Source organism: Bipolaris oryzae (genome assembly GCF_000523455.1).
Source record: "Bipolaris oryzae ATCC 44560 unplaced genomic scaffold scaffold_48, whole genome shotgun sequence".
NCBI classification, from domain to species: domain Eukaryota; kingdom Fungi; phylum Ascomycota; class Dothideomycetes; order Pleosporales; family Pleosporaceae; genus Bipolaris; species Bipolaris oryzae.
In genome coordinates this window covers 97,548-114,316 of record NW_006911324.1, presented here as the reverse complement: position 1 = coordinate 114,316, position 16,769 = coordinate 97,548, and the positions used below count along the sequence as shown (strand labels likewise).

Here is a 16,769-nt window from a genome sequence, read left to right as displayed (position 1 = left end):
CAGCCGTCCATCTCAATCGTCACGGATGTTGATAGAACCGTCTAGGTCTTGTTAGCATACTTTTCATTGCTATACAGTAGCGTGTACTCACATCCGTCTCTCTTATCTGTACCACGATTGTCCTTTCTCTCTTCTGTATATCTCCCTAGCAAATCCGGCCTGACGAACAGTACATACATCCTCCACAGCAATGGAGGCAGCAAAAATCCAATACTCACCCCTGCAACCGTCCTACTCAGTGCTGCATGAGGTGCCCCTTGTATCAACTCCAACATGAGAATAGGGATCAGGCATGCTTCGCCTATACCTAACAGTAAGTAAGTCGGCCTCCTAGACTCGATACCATTTCTGGTGTTGGTCGCGCCGGCGAACAGTGCCGATGTAAGTCCACCAACAATCAAGCCACCGAAAAGGCGCACGAACAAAACTGATGCTGGGTTGATATCCCGAGACGGATTGTTGAGAAGTAGTGAGAGGGTAAATCGCGTGTTCGTGATTAGAGGAATTGTAAAGAGATTTGCAACGGCTTCGAGGACGAAGGCTTTGCGAATTGTTGAACCGTCTTGAGCAGGGTCAGGCGTTATGCTCAGGTTTGCTGCTGGTGACTTTGTGGATGACATCTTGGGAGCTGCCCCGGGGTTCTGAGATAATGATAGCGATAAATTATAGGTACTCGAAATACAAAAGATGTTTTGGGTCTATGGGCAGTGTGTTATAATTCAAAGCTGAAGTGATCTCCCTAATTAATAATGACGAGTGTGTCGTCGAGAAAGTCACATTGACGTCATCACTTTTCGAGATGCCTTCAAGTGCCTTCGTAGGATTACAGTGGGTGAAAATACATTCCATGCATGAATACCTTTTTATCTTACTAACTTACGATAATATCTCTATTAATGCGTTGTGTGTGTGCACAACTACTTACACCGCCAATAGTAATTTGGCTGACCTATAGTTAAGCTACCTTAGACCATGTCACCATATAGTGCGACCTACTTGTGTATTTTCTTCTTTTCTTTCAAGACAAAAGAACTGGGCGCCCCACGGAAACATGGGGGTATCGGCGTAAAATGTGTTCATTAATTGGAGGCGGTGAATGAACTTCTGGTGGCAAGTTGCTATTTGGTTCACCACCACACACTAATGTACTATGAGAAACGAGAGGTGAGTAACTAGAAACATATTCTTGTCGAACAAACAGTGGGATCGTCTTCCAGATACCTCGCAGTAATATCATTGCAAGACTGAGGGGAGGTGTTCTCAAGCACCAGTCGGCCAATCACAACCTCCGAATTTACACCGCCAAAGTTGCCCAGGTCCTCACCGCGCAATAAGTCCGGCAAAAACATTCCACAACGCACTGCAGGGTTGAAGGGTTCAACTTCTGGGCTGATCATGGGCCGCCGACCCAACCAGCTGATCCTCGAATACTTCGAGCGCGGCCCTAAGCTCGAAGATGCAAGCAACCGCTACCAACACACGTGTAAATCGTGCGGCGAAAAGGTACATAACCCCGCGACAAAACGTCTCGAGGCGAAATGAGTAATAGCTCACACGACGCAGTTTCCTAAAGGTCGCATAGACAGCCTCACCAACCACCTAGTCAAGAAATGTCCTGCTCTGCCTCTTCAAGACCGGCAGCGTGCACTGCTGCAAATGCACGAGCTGCCCCTCCCCGACAACATGACGCAAACGGCCAATACGAACGCACCGGGACCGAGCCAAATGCAGCATGGCCAGAAAATGAACCTTCCTTTTGTACCTTCGAAACAGCTCTCTGCTCTCGAGACGCTAGCTGAGGTCTCGCGACAGCACTTGGACCTGTCTGGAAAGCGAATGGCAGAGAAGCAGCCCTCACAACCGCAACACGGCCACAATAATACAAGTCATGCAGGGCTATTGGAAGAGTTCTTGATACAAGATGATAGACCGGACGGTTCCGATTTGGGCAGTCTTTCGCATGGCATGGACATGTCAAACCCGCCAGCTATGCCGTCTATGTACCAGTTCAATAATTCGCTGCATCACTCACCGACAACTTCCCCGCACATGGGCCACATGCCACTTTCAAACTCTTCATCCATGTCGCACATGGTTCCCTCACTCGTCATGGCGGCATCTGCGGCAAACGATCTGATGCCGCTGACCAACGGCTTGTCAATGGACTCGGATATGAATCTCTCAGGACATGGTCTACATAACATGTCAGACGGAAAATTCTTTCATACGCAAGGACGTGGACACTGGCCGAATATACAACCCAATTCGCTCGACCCAATGTTGCAAGACCATAGCAAAGAACACATGCAGATAAATGACAGTCACAAAGGAATGGGCCACCAGCGACCGCTTGCCATGAACGCAGGTAATCAAACGCACTTCACAACGGACTTCAGTATGAACCAAAAGCCAGCAAAGCCAAAGGTCAGAGGGCGCTTCACCGACTCGAGGCGGAAGGAAGTACAAGAGGTGCGCAAACGAGGCGCGTGTATCCGGTGTCGTATGCTCAAGAAGCCTTGTTCTGGAGAAAACCCATGCAATACTTGCCAGAATGTTGAGAGCGCACGGCTTTGGAAGCAGCCTTGTATTCGGACACGGATCGCAGAGGAATTTGGTCTCTATACTGCCGGCTTACACAGCGTCCTCGCATTCCACGCCACCAACCAAGCAAAAGGCCAGATACGACTTGACCAGACGCCAGGACGGATAGAAGCCAGCCATTTCCCGGCTTCTGGGACTTTCGCGACTTTTACCCCACTGAAATGTCAACAAACTGCGGCGACCCAGACCACGGATATCGACCCGGCTATTTTCTCAGGACTAGCGTCACCCGATTTGGAGTTGATAGATAGCGATGACGATGTTAGTGGAAAAGTAGATCACTACGTGAAAAAGATGGCTGGCCACTTTGCCGACACCGAGGACTCTCACTTCATGAAGGCAACGGTACACAGCGCGAAAAGTATTGCATCATTGAGCTCCGATGGACTTATATCCAAGTCACTGGAGCTTTGGAACCTTACCCGCATACTCACGTCCCGCAACTTCGAATGGCACTTGTTCTCTAATCCATCTCTTGCGCCTACTCTGGCCCCCTCAACGCTGTCTGCTGCAGATATCGATGATGCAGTTCGCATGCCCATCACATCTCTGGAGCATGCCTCTTCTCACAACCTCATTAGCATGCAGCTCATGGGCGCAACAGAGAAGCGGGCGGCATGTCTTGCACGCATTGTCATGAACGACCTCGAACGCAGATTACTGCAGCGTCAACAAGCAAATCCGTTTGAAACCTTCCTTGTTGCAGTTATACTCCTGGCCTGTGTAGAGCGAATGTGCTGGCTGTTCCGTTCTTGGGAAGTCCCGTCTACGACTCCAACAGGCGAAAGCAGCAACGATTCTTGCAAGCAAACCTCCAATCCTCATAACGACCTTGTATCTGCTCTCGATTCTGCTACAGTCAATTCTTCGTCTCCTCCCGCACCAGCACAAGACCTTTTGAGCCAGTCCTATCGCAATCCCCGATGGCCACTTGACAAGTCCCCGTCTACGTTCTCGCAGCAAGGCGAAAAGTTTAGCGATATCCTTAACATGTTGCTCAAGATGCGCGGTGTTCCCCCCAAGGTGACGTCGATGAATCTTGACGGGACGCTGACGGTGTGGAATGAGGATGCCGATGAGAAGGTCCGGGAATGGTACAATGGGATTTCGGTTACGACGCTGATGCTGGATGAGCGGGCGAATGCACGTTTTGCTGGTGACGATCCAAAGGAGTGGGAACTGAAGTTTATAGGAAAGATTATTAGAGGGGATTAGATTTGGGTGTCAAGGGTGCTGGCTGCCAATACTGAAAAGAAAATACAAGCGAGTTGTTGATATGAGAATGGTTCTTCGTGACTCCCATGCCATATGAGTGAACAAAGTTACAATCACATTGGCTTCTCATTGGATTCGCAAAACCTTGATTGGGAATATGCAAATCGTATGCCACTTTGGGTGCTCGCAATGCGCCATAACGCCGTAACACCACATCATGACTCTATGGACGAAAAGATGAAAAGCAATCGGCATGAGTTGACTCAGCTCTTGAGAGCCTCGAGTCGGCCCCGCATTTGGGCCAGCATCTCTGCCTGGTCTTCCTCCTCTTCCTCCTCTGGTTGTGGTGCAGCAGGAAGCTCCTCCTCTTGTGCTTTGCTCGGCGGTAACCGATCCTTGAGCACCTCGCTCAGCACCTTGTCCACTTCCTCTTCTGCTTCGTCGGCCTCCCCTTCCAGCATTTCATTCTCGCCCAGCGTGTCATCGAGCATCTCCTCGATGATTCCCGCCTTCATCAACTCGGAGCTGAGTTCTCTCATGGTGCCAGTCAGCTCTGGAAGTCTGACTAGACTGTTCACGTCCTTCATGATACCCGTGCTGGCCTTGATGCTGCCCTCAATTTTCCTAACAGAGAAGGCCTCGTTGACCTGCATTTGCACGCTGTTGAGCTGCGCCTTGGATGTCATGAGCCGGTTGTTTTGTTTCCGGACGCGAATCAGTTCGCGGGCGAAGATGCGGACATCTTGGTTGGCCTGCTTAGCCATGGCTGGGTTGCGCTGGGCGCGTTTGGACGACTGTTGGATGAGGTTTTTGGTTTTTTGCTCCGTGGCCTTGAGCTGTTGAATATCGCGATCGAGCTTTCGGACGTTCTGGCGCACGAGGGCGTTGCATTTGCGCTTCTGTGGGGATTGTTAGATTGTCGTGTAGAGATGGGATTTGTGGTGACGTAGCACTATCGTACCTGCTCTTCGGGCGTGGGCTTCCACAGGAGACCCTTGATGGTCTCCATAGTGGACAATCAGTCGATCTGGATGCGCACAGTATGGTCTTGGGAGCGCCAGATGCGCGGTGCTTGGGAGTGGGAGTCGTCTGGCGCTGGTGTATGTGGGAAGGGCGGGAGTTGGCAGGCTCGAGAATCAGGAGGCACGTGACGGCAGCTAGACGGGGCGATTGACAGAACACTAGCAGGTCAAGCGAAGGGTGAATAGCATAGGAGCATGTGACAGGGCAGGAGGTGGATGTGCATGTGGATGTGCCGCATGCCAGGGCCCGAGGTGTCGTAAGGATGGCGGCCTTGGACCGGCTCCAGGCCGAGCTCGGGCCATGGTGACGTTGAACCCTTCGCGGGGCACGAGCAGCCCACTAGCCTCAGAGTCCAAAAGTCTGCCAACCACCGCGACAGCGAGTGAGATAGGCAAGAAAATACAAATCCACAGGATGCATACGCGTTCACACTGACCTCCAACCTGTATTTCGTAATTGATTGACCAAAAACGGGTTGTTGAACCCAAAGATTCCACAGAGCTTCTATTGCTTTCCACGCTAGTCTCTCCACAGGGCCGCATTTCTTCCGCCTTCAATCTGCTTCCTCCAGACAAACACTTTGACCGAGCAACAATCAACGCCCATTACATAAACTGCGACACACGCTGTAGTGTATCTGGACTTGAACGGAACGCCACACCACACAACTACGACCTTGAAAATGACTACCCTCACCCCAGAAGGTATGTTACAGCCTTGTTTACCGTCAGAGATACTTTACTCGTGCCTTGTGCAACCTCTCACATTTATGGAGACGCAATCGGATTTTTTGTTCTTTGTAGATCACTTGCGACCATCGGAGACGCGTCCAGGGCCTTTCTTACCGTCCAAGATATGCTAATACGCAACAGTCCTTTGGGCGCAACGCTCATCCACCGACGACCCGTCCAAGAATGTAGTCTATCTTTCCATCGTTGCCCCCGACCTATCGAACGACGACCTGAAGATCGAACTCAAGAATCAATCTCTCAGCTTCAAGGGCACCTCTACTTCCAAGAAGGCCACATACGCCATCGACCTTGAATTCTACGCCGAGATCGACACTGAAAACTGCAAATCGAACAACAACGGCCGTGGCATTGACTTATTACTAAGGAAGAAGGAGCTTAAGCAGGAGTACTGGCCCCGTCTGCTCAAGGAGACGAAGAAGATGCACTTCCTTAAGACCGATTTCGACAAGGTGGGCTAGCTAGGAATGATAATGCCACGAGAATGAAGCTAACATGCTACAGTGGGTCGATGAAGACGATCAAGACGAAGTCGCGGAGGACATTGACACGTCCGCAATGAACCCCATGGGTGGTGGTGACGGAGGCTTTGGCGGCATCGACTTCAGCAAGCTTGGCGCAGGTGGCATGGGCGGAATGCCTGGAATGGATGGCCTGGACATGAGCCAAATGATGGCAAACATGGGTGGTGGTGCCCCCGGCGCCGACGACAGCGACGACGATGATGACATGCCTGAGCTCGAAAATGACGAGGACAACAAGGAGAAGGCGCCCGCAGCCGCCGCATCAGGCGACAAGCCCAAGATTGAGGAGGTCGCATAAATAGGCTACTTTCCTTGCGTTTAGCGAGTTGTACCACATGAGATTGAGCGGACGGCGCGCATGACGGATCGGCGTTGACACAATCTTTGGGGAAATGAATGGGAGTGTAATCCGAAATGGCCAAGTACGGCTATGGGTCTATGAGCCGCTGCTGCTTCACAACTTTAGCGTGTGGATGCAGATGACGATCAAATCATGCAGTACATGACAAAACAATACGAATCATGTTTTTTTCATGAATCAGGGAAATATTGTGTCCAATGTGAAATGAAGCATTTGGTGAGTCTAGTATTCTTGTTAGTGAACCCACTGGGGTACCTTTCTATAATTCTAAGACATCCCTTTGATTGCCTGGTATGCCTCACACTTTTGCTGGTATTTGGTAGGTATCGTATGGAAAGTTTTCCAGAGTGCTGTACAACCGTGCCCATCCATCATCAATTTGCATAGTTGTGCCAATTTGTCGCTCTCCTTGTAGAGCCAGATCCTCCGCCTTATTCTTCTTTTCCTCCTCAGTCTCTTTGTACTCGCCCGTCAGTCCTGCAAGCACCTCTTTCTCCCTGCCCTTGTACTCTACCAATAAATCCGGATGGGGACACCACACCACCTGCATGCCAGCTCTCCGACCAGACTCAACCCCCGGCACGCTATCCTCGAAAACCAAGCACTCTTCCGGCCGAATAGGCGATTCTCCTTTCTCCTCCAACGTTTTGTTGAGTACAGAAAGCGCAAGAAGGTAAATGTCAGGCGCAGGTTTCCCACGACCTGGCGCTATCCTCGGATCATCCCCCAAAACACGGTGTTCAGGCGCAAAATGATCAAACAAATGACCCAAATGCGCGCTCTTCAGTTCAAAGTTGCCCTTGTGACTGCTCGTTGCGAGAGCAACATGCACGCCCCTGCTCTTCAGGCCCTCCAGTAAGTCCAGGACGCCCGGTAGCGGTTTTGTGGTTTTGAAGAGTTCGCGCTGAAGTTCTGATTGCTCGACCATGAATTGCTCGTGTGATATGGGGAGTTTGGCCCATTCGTGGAAGATTAGTCCGGCTTGTGGGCCGGGCCGACCTTGCATTTGGGCTTTTATGGACCAGGGGAGGAGTGGGCGGCCGTAGCGCTCGAGGATTTTGTTCGTGATTATCGTGTAGATGTCTTCGGAATCGATTAGGAGGCCATCCATGTCGAAGAGGGCGGCCCGTATACGGGGTGGTGGGGTGGTCGTGCTAGTTTGTGTTAATTGGATTTGATACACACTTTGGGTGAGAATTGCGTACTTTGAATCCATGTTGGCTTGTCTTGAGGTGCGTAGAAGAGTTTGTAGGTACCTAACCGGGAGGGTTCGCAAAGGATGCGACTAAGTGAATGGATCTTGGTACCCCACGCCTAATGACTGGACCGAGGCGTGGGGCACTAGTCGGACCTCCGGCTCGGCCACAGACGTCACTCTCCAAACAGATCAACAGGTACCATAGATGGACGAAGACTATTGACAAAACAGTACATTTTCGATCACTGACGAACATGTCATTAAAAAACGATACTCCCTCAAAGCCTGAAGCAGCTGAAGTGGCAACACCCGAAATATTCCCGCCAGATGAAGAGAAGAAACTACTCGATGAAGCAACTACGGAAAAGGCTTTAGCCAACAAGACATTTGCGTCAGGCGAATACAACAGCGCCATACAAGGATACGAGAAGGCGCTTGCAGTCTGCCCGAACTATCTCGAATACGATGTCGCCGTCCTGCGTTCCAACATAGCGGCATGTCACTTGAAGCTGGAGGAATGGAAGCAAGCCGTAGAATCTGCCACAAAAGCCTTGGAGGCACTGGACCGCATAGATCCTCCCCCAGCCCCAAAAGAAACAAGCAAAGAAGGAGAGAAAGAAACAACAGGCGGCGGCGCCGTCCAAGAAATCGATGATACCACCGAAATCTACCTCGACGCTCTCACACGCACCAACCACACTATAGACGACGTCCACAAACTCCGCACCAAAGCGCTCCTCCGCCGCGCAAAAGCCCGCCACGAAGTCGGTGGCTGGGCCTCTCTCCAGGGCTCCCTCGAAGACTACCAAGCTCTCCTCAAACCACCGCACCGACTCTCGAGCCTCGACCAGAAGGCGGTGCAAGCGGCGTTAAGGACATTACCGGCGCAGTTGGAAGAGACGAAGAACAAGGAAATGGCGGATATGATGGGTAAGCTGAAACAGCTGGGAAATGGGATTTTGAAGCCGTTTGGGTTGAGCACGGATAATTTTCAGTTTACCAAGGATGAGAAGAGTGGGGGGTATAGTATGAATTTTAACCAGGGGGGTAAATAGAATCTGCGAGAAGGATAAGAGGTTGTTGTAAGCATCTGAGTTCGGGAATCGTAGTCTTTCTGTGTCTTGCAGATGGTATGAAAGAGGCTATATCCAGAGCGGTGCAAGGGACCTACAATCCACGCTGAGAACTACGTAGCACTCACTCACAACGAACATTGCGTCAGCATGATGCACTGTGTGTAGGTACACTGGGGGTCCAAAACATAGGTCGCCGAGCAAGGCAACACAGCCTTGTGGCCAAGGCTGCCGCGTGGAATATATTTGCTTTTATATCGCCCCAGCCACTGAGATCCATACACATTTGTGTGATCGTCAGGACCCAGATTTCCCAAATTGAGACTAAGCAACATGCAGGGTCTCGTGGTACCTACATTACTTTATTAGCTTTTTTGTGCTGATCTGCGGTTTTATCGACGTGAGCGAGTGATCGCTTTGTGTACCTTGATTCTAGGGGTCTGGGTATGGTGGTTGGTTTCAGGTACGCAGGTTTGGGATTATTGGGATGTTCAAGCGGGGGGTAGAGAACATGCACTTTTAAGACGACTGGCCTCTATGTATGTAGCTCAGAGACTTCCAGGAGGTTGCATATGACATGCTCCGTCAGATCGCCATTGTTTGTCCAGTTTGAGTCTAACCGACACGTTTGAAAGCGAACCAAACTTGATAACACCATTACAGAAGATGATGTCGCAATCTCCTTACGCCACATTCAGAGTGATCACTTGGCTTGTTTCATAGACTTTCGATGTATAGCTGGAAGAAAATACATCACTTCATTATGGACTGACTCTGGCAGAGGTTGAGGACTTGAGACATATTTCTGAACAACTTTGCGGATGACTTCTACATAATTAGCTTTATGGGTAAGAATTCACTTAGGGGCCAGGAAAATAACTGCCACTTCCAAATTGCTAGTGTCCCGTTGTTTGAAAAAAATTCATCGCATGCAGACGAAGGGGACAGCATGATGTTTGAGCAGGTACACCTACACTATCACAGTAGATCTCCCATCCCTGTACCCTGAGCGGCACAAGACCATAACTTATACGGATGTGTAGGTGTAGAGAAAGGCTACGTGGATAGTCCTACTTGGGTAAGAGGGTCTGGTGATGGCTTTGCTTTTACCACAGCAAGACACCCAACGTCAATCTCTTTGTAATCCAGAAGGCATAAATCCCCCTACACATCCCATCGCGATAGCACGCATAGAACACGAAATGAACACAAACAATACGCTTTGCTAAACTACTTCCGAAGAAACACACCCGAAATGATCCAAATCCACTCCACAAAACACGAACCCGACCCAACCCTCGCCCACTCCTTCCTCATCAGCCTTCTCATACTCCACACCATACCATGGCTACGACGTACCTGCCGCCTCAGCAGATTAACATCATACCTCTCAAACTTGTTAAAATCACTCCTCAGACCCACCCCCTCCAGCCCCATCCTCCCAAACCCCATCCGCCCAAGCCCCTCCCCCCCAGACACCGCCCTCCACAACGGCATCCCATACATCTCCCTCACCAGCGCCTACCACCATACGCTCCGACAATCCTGGACCAACGATCCCACAAAACTCTACCTCGAAAGCTGCTTCAATCCGCACTCCCATGTCAATCTCGCCACTGACTACGGTATCGAGGGGTTGTGTCCGGTTGTGAAGGCTACGGAGGGGGATAGATTTATATTGAGGGATGGGGAGCAGAAGTATTATCTTTGGGATGGGTGGAGTGGGGAGTTGAGGCGGTTTAGGGAGAGGTGGACGGAGGGATGTAGGGATAAGGAGGAGGTGGTGAAGGGGATTGTGTGCGAGATGACGTGGGCGGAGTCGGATACGGAAGTTGTGCGTAGGGGGAGGTGATGGGTGGAGTTGATGCAGGTTTATTGGTTAGCAGAGATGATGCATGAATGAATGACTTGAGCAGTAAATTTTAGTTTGTCACAGCGGGTTTAGTTTGTATGAAGGGAATGCATTTATCAATTATGCAATCGCGATTTCTTGGATAATGCTTTTCGGTGTCTTTTGTGTATCTGAAACACAGCTTTTCAACGATACAATAAACCGTTTTTTTTTGCGAGAATGTGACATTGAGTAAAGGCGATAGGGAAAACAGTGTTGGGTCTGACATTGCAAGATTCTCACATCTTTGGGGACGCGAGATCAATTTCGGGTTCTCTAGGGGTAATTTGGACCTGGAGCGAGCTTTTGAATGTAGGAAAGTCCTCGCACGCATCGAAAAGTGGCTTTGGCATGTCGGGTGTAGCCTTCCAGTCGTAGCGTAGCAAGAGGATACAGAGGGCGATTTTCATTTCATCGTTTGCAAACCATCGACTAGACACGTGACGAGTCAGCGAACCTATTGCACATGTCTGCGTGTTTCATAGGGAGGGGAGGGGGCATGAAAAAGAGAGAGCGGAAAGAGAATAGGCAAAAAGACTCACCCTGGGCAGGCATGCTTGCCTATTCCGAATTCTGGATTCTCTAGATTCGCCGTGACAAAGGAGTATTTGTTCGCTTGTCCTTCTCCTTCTCGCTTCTCGAGCCAGCACTCTGGACAAAACTCTTCATTTTCACCCTGGTAATCAGCGGGAGGCATGACGAAAAAACTTCGACCATTGGGAATGGTGAATCCATCTGAGAATGTCAAGTTTCCCTTGACGACTTGTCGGCGTGCAGTACTAAGGTTGCCCCGAAGGATTCTCAGGCATTCTTTATGCACAGCATCTTGTAACTTGAGACGAGCCAAGGCTTGTCTTGTCCAGCCATACTCCTTGAGGACTGAGATGGCTTCTTCTCGGAGAATTGGGATATATTTGGGATATGCAATAAGACACCAGAGAGCGGTGAACAAGTGCTAAAACCTCTCAGTAAATCAAGCAATCCGGGTATAGGATAATGGGATCTTGTACGTACCCCGCCCGTGTTGTGAATGGCAACCATGGATATAGCTAACTGAAAGCCAACAAGATCAAGTTTTTGATCCGTCTTACTTTGTTCGAGAACCCACGCTACGGAGTCGTGCGTCTTTGGGACTTTCTTACCAGCAGCAATTGTCGCTCTTGCTACCTTCTCTCGGCGTTCAACCTCCTTTGTAATCAGCTGACGTGCTCTTTGAGCTTGGTATCGAGCCGTCTTGGTCAGTGGAATAAAGTATTGTATGATGGGCCATAAGATACGGGGCCAAGGACGAAACAACAAAGTCGCTGGCAAAACAGTGACGCCGTATTTGATTGAGATATCGATATATTCCTGGTTATGGGCTAGTTCTTCGCCGAGCATGGTGCGAGCAGTGAAGCGACCAATTATCTTCGTTACTTCAGGAAGCAATGTAACAGTATGCCACTTTCCAGGAGTGAAGTTTCCGAAAAGTTCCTCAGTAGCTAGAATGCCTTCGTCCGCCAGGCTTTCAGTGATAAGTCCCAGAGACTGTGTGAGCTTAACACTGATGGTTTCTCGAAGGAGCCACGCATGTTTGTTGGTTACTAATAGGCCGTCAAAACCAGGCAAGTTCCAAGGCGCCTCGCCTAGGAAATAAGGAGGGAAGGCTGCCTGTTGAGAGTCGCGGACTTCTTCAAGATATCTTTGAGGAAGAGCAATCTTTGGGCCACCATGAGTGAGGATCTGGAAAGGCTGGTCGGGGTACAATTTCCTTCCTTTACCAAGCAACTCTCGTGGCTTGGTATGCCAGCTCTCTCCAGGCGTCTGTTCATCTGCATTGAGGATAGGAACCCCGCGAAGGGGCCGTTGTTTTGTGACCAAATGATGTACCCATAAGATAACTGGGATTGCAGCTATAAGAACAAAGATATAGATGGTTGGTGGGACGCTGAATAGGGAAAGGGTTTTATTGTGAAGAAAATCAACCATCTTGAGATTGTTTGATCGATACAGAGAGATATGGTGAATAGCACAATAAACTGGTGATTCATATTCCTAATTCGTTAAGCGGAGGGTCGGGGGTGCCATCTCCGCCCAAGACACATAAGTGTGTAACGTCGATTGATTGCTGGTCCCGACTGTATGGATGCTACCTTCAAGAGGCAATTTGTGGGTATTACTGAGCATAGCTAAGTTTTACACGAGAATAGCTTAATATGTTATGTCGATCAGCTCCATATTTCAAAAAATGCCTCTGGTACTAGCTACGGACCTCGGACTTAAGAGCATTGCAATGAGCCAGCTATAGGCTCACCGCAGTAGATAGTCAAGAGCCAAGCGCGAAATAGTCTAGATCACATCATACTAAAGGCTGTCATCCAATTTGGGGGAATGAATTTACGTGGCAGTGTGGAAGCGCTCGTACGATGTGGACCATGTAGCTAACGCCCAATCTTAGAAGTACTAAGCTCTTGAGCTAAGGTAGGGGAGACCAAGGGCGATAATGATTCGAAAATGATGCTATTTAGGACAGGTGGTTGTGCTTAAATGACTGAGAAAGTGTCCGGGTGGACCCCGCAAGTACTCCGCAAGCCTGTAGGCCGCAGTATAATGTATTTTCCCACTGAAAACGTCTTGCGAGGGATTTATCACTCCTACGTTCCGGATACTAACTTTCCCGCAGATACGCAGGATACTTCCAAGAATTTATGTTCTCTGTCCACATTATTGCGAGCAACATACCCAAGCCATTGGCAAAGTAGCTATTGAAGCATTCTTCAGTAGTATTCCCGTTGGCCACAACGCTTTGAGTGTGCTTTTGTGGGTGGAGAGTGAAGGAAAGGGGCTTGGTAATTTTGAAAGCGTTTACCCGCATGCATTTCCTCTGTGATCTACTGTGTAAGATTGCAAGGTATCTTGCTGAGGCTACTTGTGAATTTCTCGAGTAGTCGTTATTTCTGAAGTGTAATTTAAATCTAGCTAGTCAGAACCTTAAAACAATAAACAAAAAGCGGATGACTAAACAGATCCTTACTCCAATCTGCTAGCGCACGATAGACGGACTCGTGACTCCTCTACATTTTGACACGGACACCACAGCAACGACAATAGCAACAGTTTGAGAGGTCGCCCGGTTTGTGTAGTTGATGTTTTACCCAAAAAGTTTTTCCTGACGCACAGTACTGTGAGGGTTGTGGAAAATCCAGCCTCCCAACCTTTTTTTCCTTATTTTCACGTTTTGGGGGAGAAAGCTACAAGCGACCATGCCGCAGTACCTGGTTCGGCTGGCGCAGGCACACGAAAGTTTCCGCAGGGTCGAGTTGCAGGCCTTGGCGGATGTTGCGGGCATATCGCTGCGGTTTGTCAAATATCAGGAAGATGTAAGTGTGATTCCTATTTCTCTAGTCCATTTTAATATGTCCTGATTTATTTTATATTCGATCAAGTTCGTACAAATTTCCATCTTTTTGCGTGTCGATTCTGGTACCCTGAGGATCATTTCACTGTCTGAAAACCCACACATCCTAACACTTCAAGTCTCCATACTGTATTGTGGAACTAGCATCAGACGCAGCAGCACGAAAACTCATCGCCCGCAGCATTCTCTCTCAAGGCATATATGAGCTATGGGGCGAGGGCGCAGAGTACAATGCTCTCCATGAGTCTGTCCGCAGTCTAACTGCAAGCAAATGGTCTCGGTACGAGACATCTTCCTTCCGCTTCACCATTGAAGGCTATCGAGGGGGCAGATCAACCGACGAGCAGCGTAAAATCATCGACAGTTTTTCGTACATGGCATTCAAGGGACCTCCACGAATGCGCGACCCAGATGTGGCATTTCGCGTATTCGAAGACTATGAACTAGATGCCAAACAACCAAAGTACCTCTACTTTGGGCGCTTTATTGCAGATTCATGTCGTAATGAGGCGAAGAAGACGTTTGATCTCAAGAAAAGACACTACATTAGCACCACATCCATGGATGCGGAGCTTACACTCGTCACGGCGAATATCGCACATGTGGCGCCAGGCAAGGTATTTTACGACCCATTTATGGGCACTGGTGGCTTTCCAATCGCGTGTGCGCATTTTGGCGCCGTAGTGTTTGGAAGCGACATCGACGGTCGCACTATACGGGGCACAGGGGGGAGTGCTCGAAGAGGGCAGACAGGAAAGTACGATGTTGTTGGCAACTTCAAACAATACGGCATCGAATCAAGATATCTAGGTGCCTTTGTTTCTGATCTCACAAACACACCACTGAGGATTTTACCAACTGGCAGTCAAAACAGCAAAGGCTATCTCGACGGTATCGTATGTGATCCCCCTTACGGGATCCGTGAAGGCCTCAAGGTACTCGGGTCTCGCCAGGAGCTTCTCGAAAAAGAGCGGAAGTCACATCAAGATCAATTCAAGGAACCGGGGTATATTCCACCCAAGCGGCCATACTCATTTACTGCGCTGCTCGACGATATACTCGAGTTTGCAGTTGCGACACTGGTGGAAGACGGGCGACTCAGCATGTGGATGCCGACTGCCAATGACGAAGACATTGAGCTGATAATACCCTCGCATCCCGGCTTGGAACTGACATCGGTATGCGTGCAAGCTTTCAACAAATGGTCTCGTCGACTCCTTACCTACCGGCGGCGCCGTGAATCAGAGATGCCGGAGGGCGCGTTGGAGGCTGTCAAGAAGGAGTACGAAAAGGGTACAAGAGCGAGTGAGTTGAACGACTTTCGCCGAAAGTATTTCCAAGGATTCAAGGAGTTTGAAAGTATGAAGAAAGAGTTTATTAGGATGAAGAAGGAAAATAACGTGGACGGGGATGTGGTGATTTGTCAAGACAAGGGAGATGCTGGAGTGTGAGCATTGCATTGCAGCCAGACAACAGTCTGACATGACTATGAAAGGCACGGAGCGCCATGAGCCATGCCGTCAGTTATTAAACCGATTGGTGGAAAAGTGCAGTCTAAGTCGAACCTAGCCATTTGTCTTGAACCCCAAATAACCTAGTCCGCCCCTTTGCACCAAGAGTCAATTGAATGAATATGAGGTGTGGCACTAACAATAGTCCCTGCTCGAGATCGTTCGAGTAGTAGGCCCGAGGCGCGTACATGCATAAAAGGTGTAAGATTTCCGTGTCGTCGAGAGAGCACTAATCAAGCAATCTTTATATTAATCTCAGCTTGGATTCGGAAGGTTCAAGCAATCCAAAATGCATTTTTGTTCAACATTGTCGTACCTTGGCCTCTTTGCTTCGTCGGTCACAGCCAGGGCCCTTGAAACTCCCACGGAAATAGTGCCTAAACCGCCGTTCTTTGCTCTAGCCGGCGACTCAACCACGGCGCCGCAGGCGGAAAATGGAGGCGGCTGGGGCAACGGCTTCCTCAATACAACTCTGCACGCCGGGGCGGCGGGAAAGAATTTTGGCCACAACGGCGCGACAACGGTGTCATTTCGCGAGGGAGGCGACTGGGCCAATGTTCTCGCAGCTGCAAAAGCCGCGAGCAAAGATTTCGATGTATACGTGACGTGTCAGTTTGGACACAACGACCAGAAGCCGGCCAAGAACATATCGATTGAACAGTACTCAGCTAACCTTGCGAGGTTTGTCCATGAACTGTTGGAGATACAGGCCACGCCTGTCTTGGTGACTCCGCTCAGCAGACGCAAGTTTGACTCCGATAACCGCGTCAAGGAAGACCTGGCCGACGTGACAGCGGCAACAATCAAGGTGGCGGGCCAGACTGGCGCGCAACTGATCGATCTCAATGCGGCGAGCACAAAATACCTAAATGCCATTGGGCCTGATAAAGCGCATACGTACAACCTGACGCCTTCGGACAATACCCATCTCAACAACGGAGGAAGCATTGTTTTTGGCAATCTGGTGGCAATACTCATGAATCAGGAGCTAACAAAGTTGAGCACGAAGTATCTGTCACCCATTAAAGATATTGCGGATAAGTTAGAGAAGGGCGAGTACGTGTTCGCGTATGTGTAGGTTGATAGTGTAATGGGTTCATTGGAGGAAATCAGCAGAGGAGCAATGCATATATCATGATAATTAAGAAATATGAATGCAAAAGGCAGCGAGTTTGAAAGCTCTTGGTGATGAAGGGAGAAGTGAAGTGTGGATCTACTATGTATAC

At 49.5% G+C, this 16,769-nt stretch overlaps 10 protein-coding genes across 10 annotated transcripts; 6 read left to right on the top strand and 4 right to left on the bottom strand.

Annotated features, from left to right (window-relative positions):
* Positions 1 to 12: 12 nt before the first annotated feature.
* COCMIDRAFT_25540 (uncharacterized protein) lies at positions 13 to 620 on the bottom strand (the record flags this gene model as incomplete). The annotated part of the gene is made up of 2 exons (XM_007688837.1): positions 13 to 41; positions 92 to 620. The coding sequence occupies 2 exons, from the start codon at positions 618 to 620 to the stop codon at positions 13 to 15; spliced, it is 558 nt and encodes a 185-aa protein (XP_007687027.1).
* Positions 621 to 1,395: 775 nt separating this feature from the next.
* On the top strand, positions 1,396 to 3,816 carry COCMIDRAFT_92759 (uncharacterized protein; the record flags this gene model as incomplete). The annotated part of the gene is made up of 2 exons (XM_007688872.1): positions 1,396 to 1,503; positions 1,564 to 3,816. The coding sequence occupies 2 exons, from the start codon at positions 1,396 to 1,398 to the stop codon at positions 3,814 to 3,816; spliced, it is 2,361 nt and encodes a 786-aa protein (XP_007687062.1).
* Positions 3,817 to 4,079: 263 nt separating this feature from the next.
* On the bottom strand, positions 4,080 to 4,825 carry COCMIDRAFT_25538 (uncharacterized protein; the record flags this gene model as incomplete). Its single annotated transcript, XM_007688836.1, has 2 exons — positions 4,080 to 4,715; positions 4,778 to 4,825. The coding sequence occupies 2 exons, from the start codon at positions 4,823 to 4,825 to the stop codon at positions 4,080 to 4,082; spliced, it is 684 nt and encodes a 227-aa protein (XP_007687026.1).
* A 696-nt stretch (positions 4,826 to 5,521) lies between these two features.
* Positions 5,522 to 6,410, top strand: COCMIDRAFT_4487 (uncharacterized protein; the record flags this gene model as incomplete). The annotated part of the gene is made up of 3 exons (XM_007688824.1): positions 5,522 to 5,543; positions 5,712 to 6,040; positions 6,093 to 6,410. 3 exons carry the CDS (start codon positions 5,522 to 5,524, stop codon positions 6,408 to 6,410), a joined length of 669 nt encoding a protein of 222 aa, XP_007687014.1.
* A 361-nt stretch (positions 6,411 to 6,771) lies between these two features.
* COCMIDRAFT_4486 (uncharacterized protein) lies at positions 6,772 to 7,689 on the bottom strand (the record flags this gene model as incomplete). Its single annotated transcript, XM_007688823.1, has 2 exons — positions 6,772 to 7,627; positions 7,679 to 7,689. The coding sequence occupies 2 exons, from the start codon at positions 7,687 to 7,689 to the stop codon at positions 6,772 to 6,774; spliced, it is 867 nt and encodes a 288-aa protein (XP_007687013.1).
* Positions 7,690 to 7,925: 236 nt separating this feature from the next.
* Positions 7,926 to 8,726, top strand: COCMIDRAFT_92896 (uncharacterized protein; the record flags this gene model as incomplete). The annotated part of the gene is made up of 1 exon (XM_007688871.1): positions 7,926 to 8,726. The coding sequence occupies one exon, from the start codon at positions 7,926 to 7,928 to the stop codon at positions 8,724 to 8,726; it is 801 nt and encodes a 266-aa protein (XP_007687061.1).
* Positions 8,727 to 9,999: 1,273 nt separating this feature from the next.
* COCMIDRAFT_25534 (uncharacterized protein) lies at positions 10,000 to 10,596 on the top strand (the record flags this gene model as incomplete). Its single annotated transcript, XM_007688835.1, has 1 exon — positions 10,000 to 10,596. The coding sequence occupies one exon, from the start codon at positions 10,000 to 10,002 to the stop codon at positions 10,594 to 10,596; it is 597 nt and encodes a 198-aa protein (XP_007687025.1).
* A 392-nt stretch (positions 10,597 to 10,988) lies between these two features.
* On the bottom strand, positions 10,989 to 12,408 carry COCMIDRAFT_61135 (uncharacterized protein; the record flags this gene model as incomplete). The annotated part of the gene is made up of 3 exons (XM_007688870.1): positions 10,989 to 11,067; positions 11,178 to 11,590; positions 11,650 to 12,408. Coding segments are annotated over 3 exons (1,251 nt in total), but the record flags the coding sequence as incomplete, so codon positions are not given.
* A 1,469-nt stretch (positions 12,409 to 13,877) lies between these two features.
* Positions 13,878 to 15,483, top strand: COCMIDRAFT_35936 (uncharacterized protein; the record flags this gene model as incomplete). Its single annotated transcript, XM_007688846.1, has 2 exons — positions 13,878 to 13,994; positions 14,152 to 15,483. The coding sequence occupies 2 exons, from the start codon at positions 13,878 to 13,880 to the stop codon at positions 15,481 to 15,483; spliced, it is 1,449 nt and encodes a 482-aa protein (XP_007687036.1).
* Positions 15,484 to 15,832: 349 nt separating this feature from the next.
* COCMIDRAFT_4482 (carbohydrate esterase family 12 protein) lies at positions 15,833 to 16,621 on the top strand (the record flags this gene model as incomplete). The annotated part of the gene is made up of 1 exon (XM_007688822.1): positions 15,833 to 16,621. The coding sequence occupies one exon, from the start codon at positions 15,833 to 15,835 to the stop codon at positions 16,619 to 16,621; it is 789 nt and encodes a 262-aa protein (XP_007687012.1).
* Positions 16,622 to 16,769: the final 148 nt, after the last annotated feature.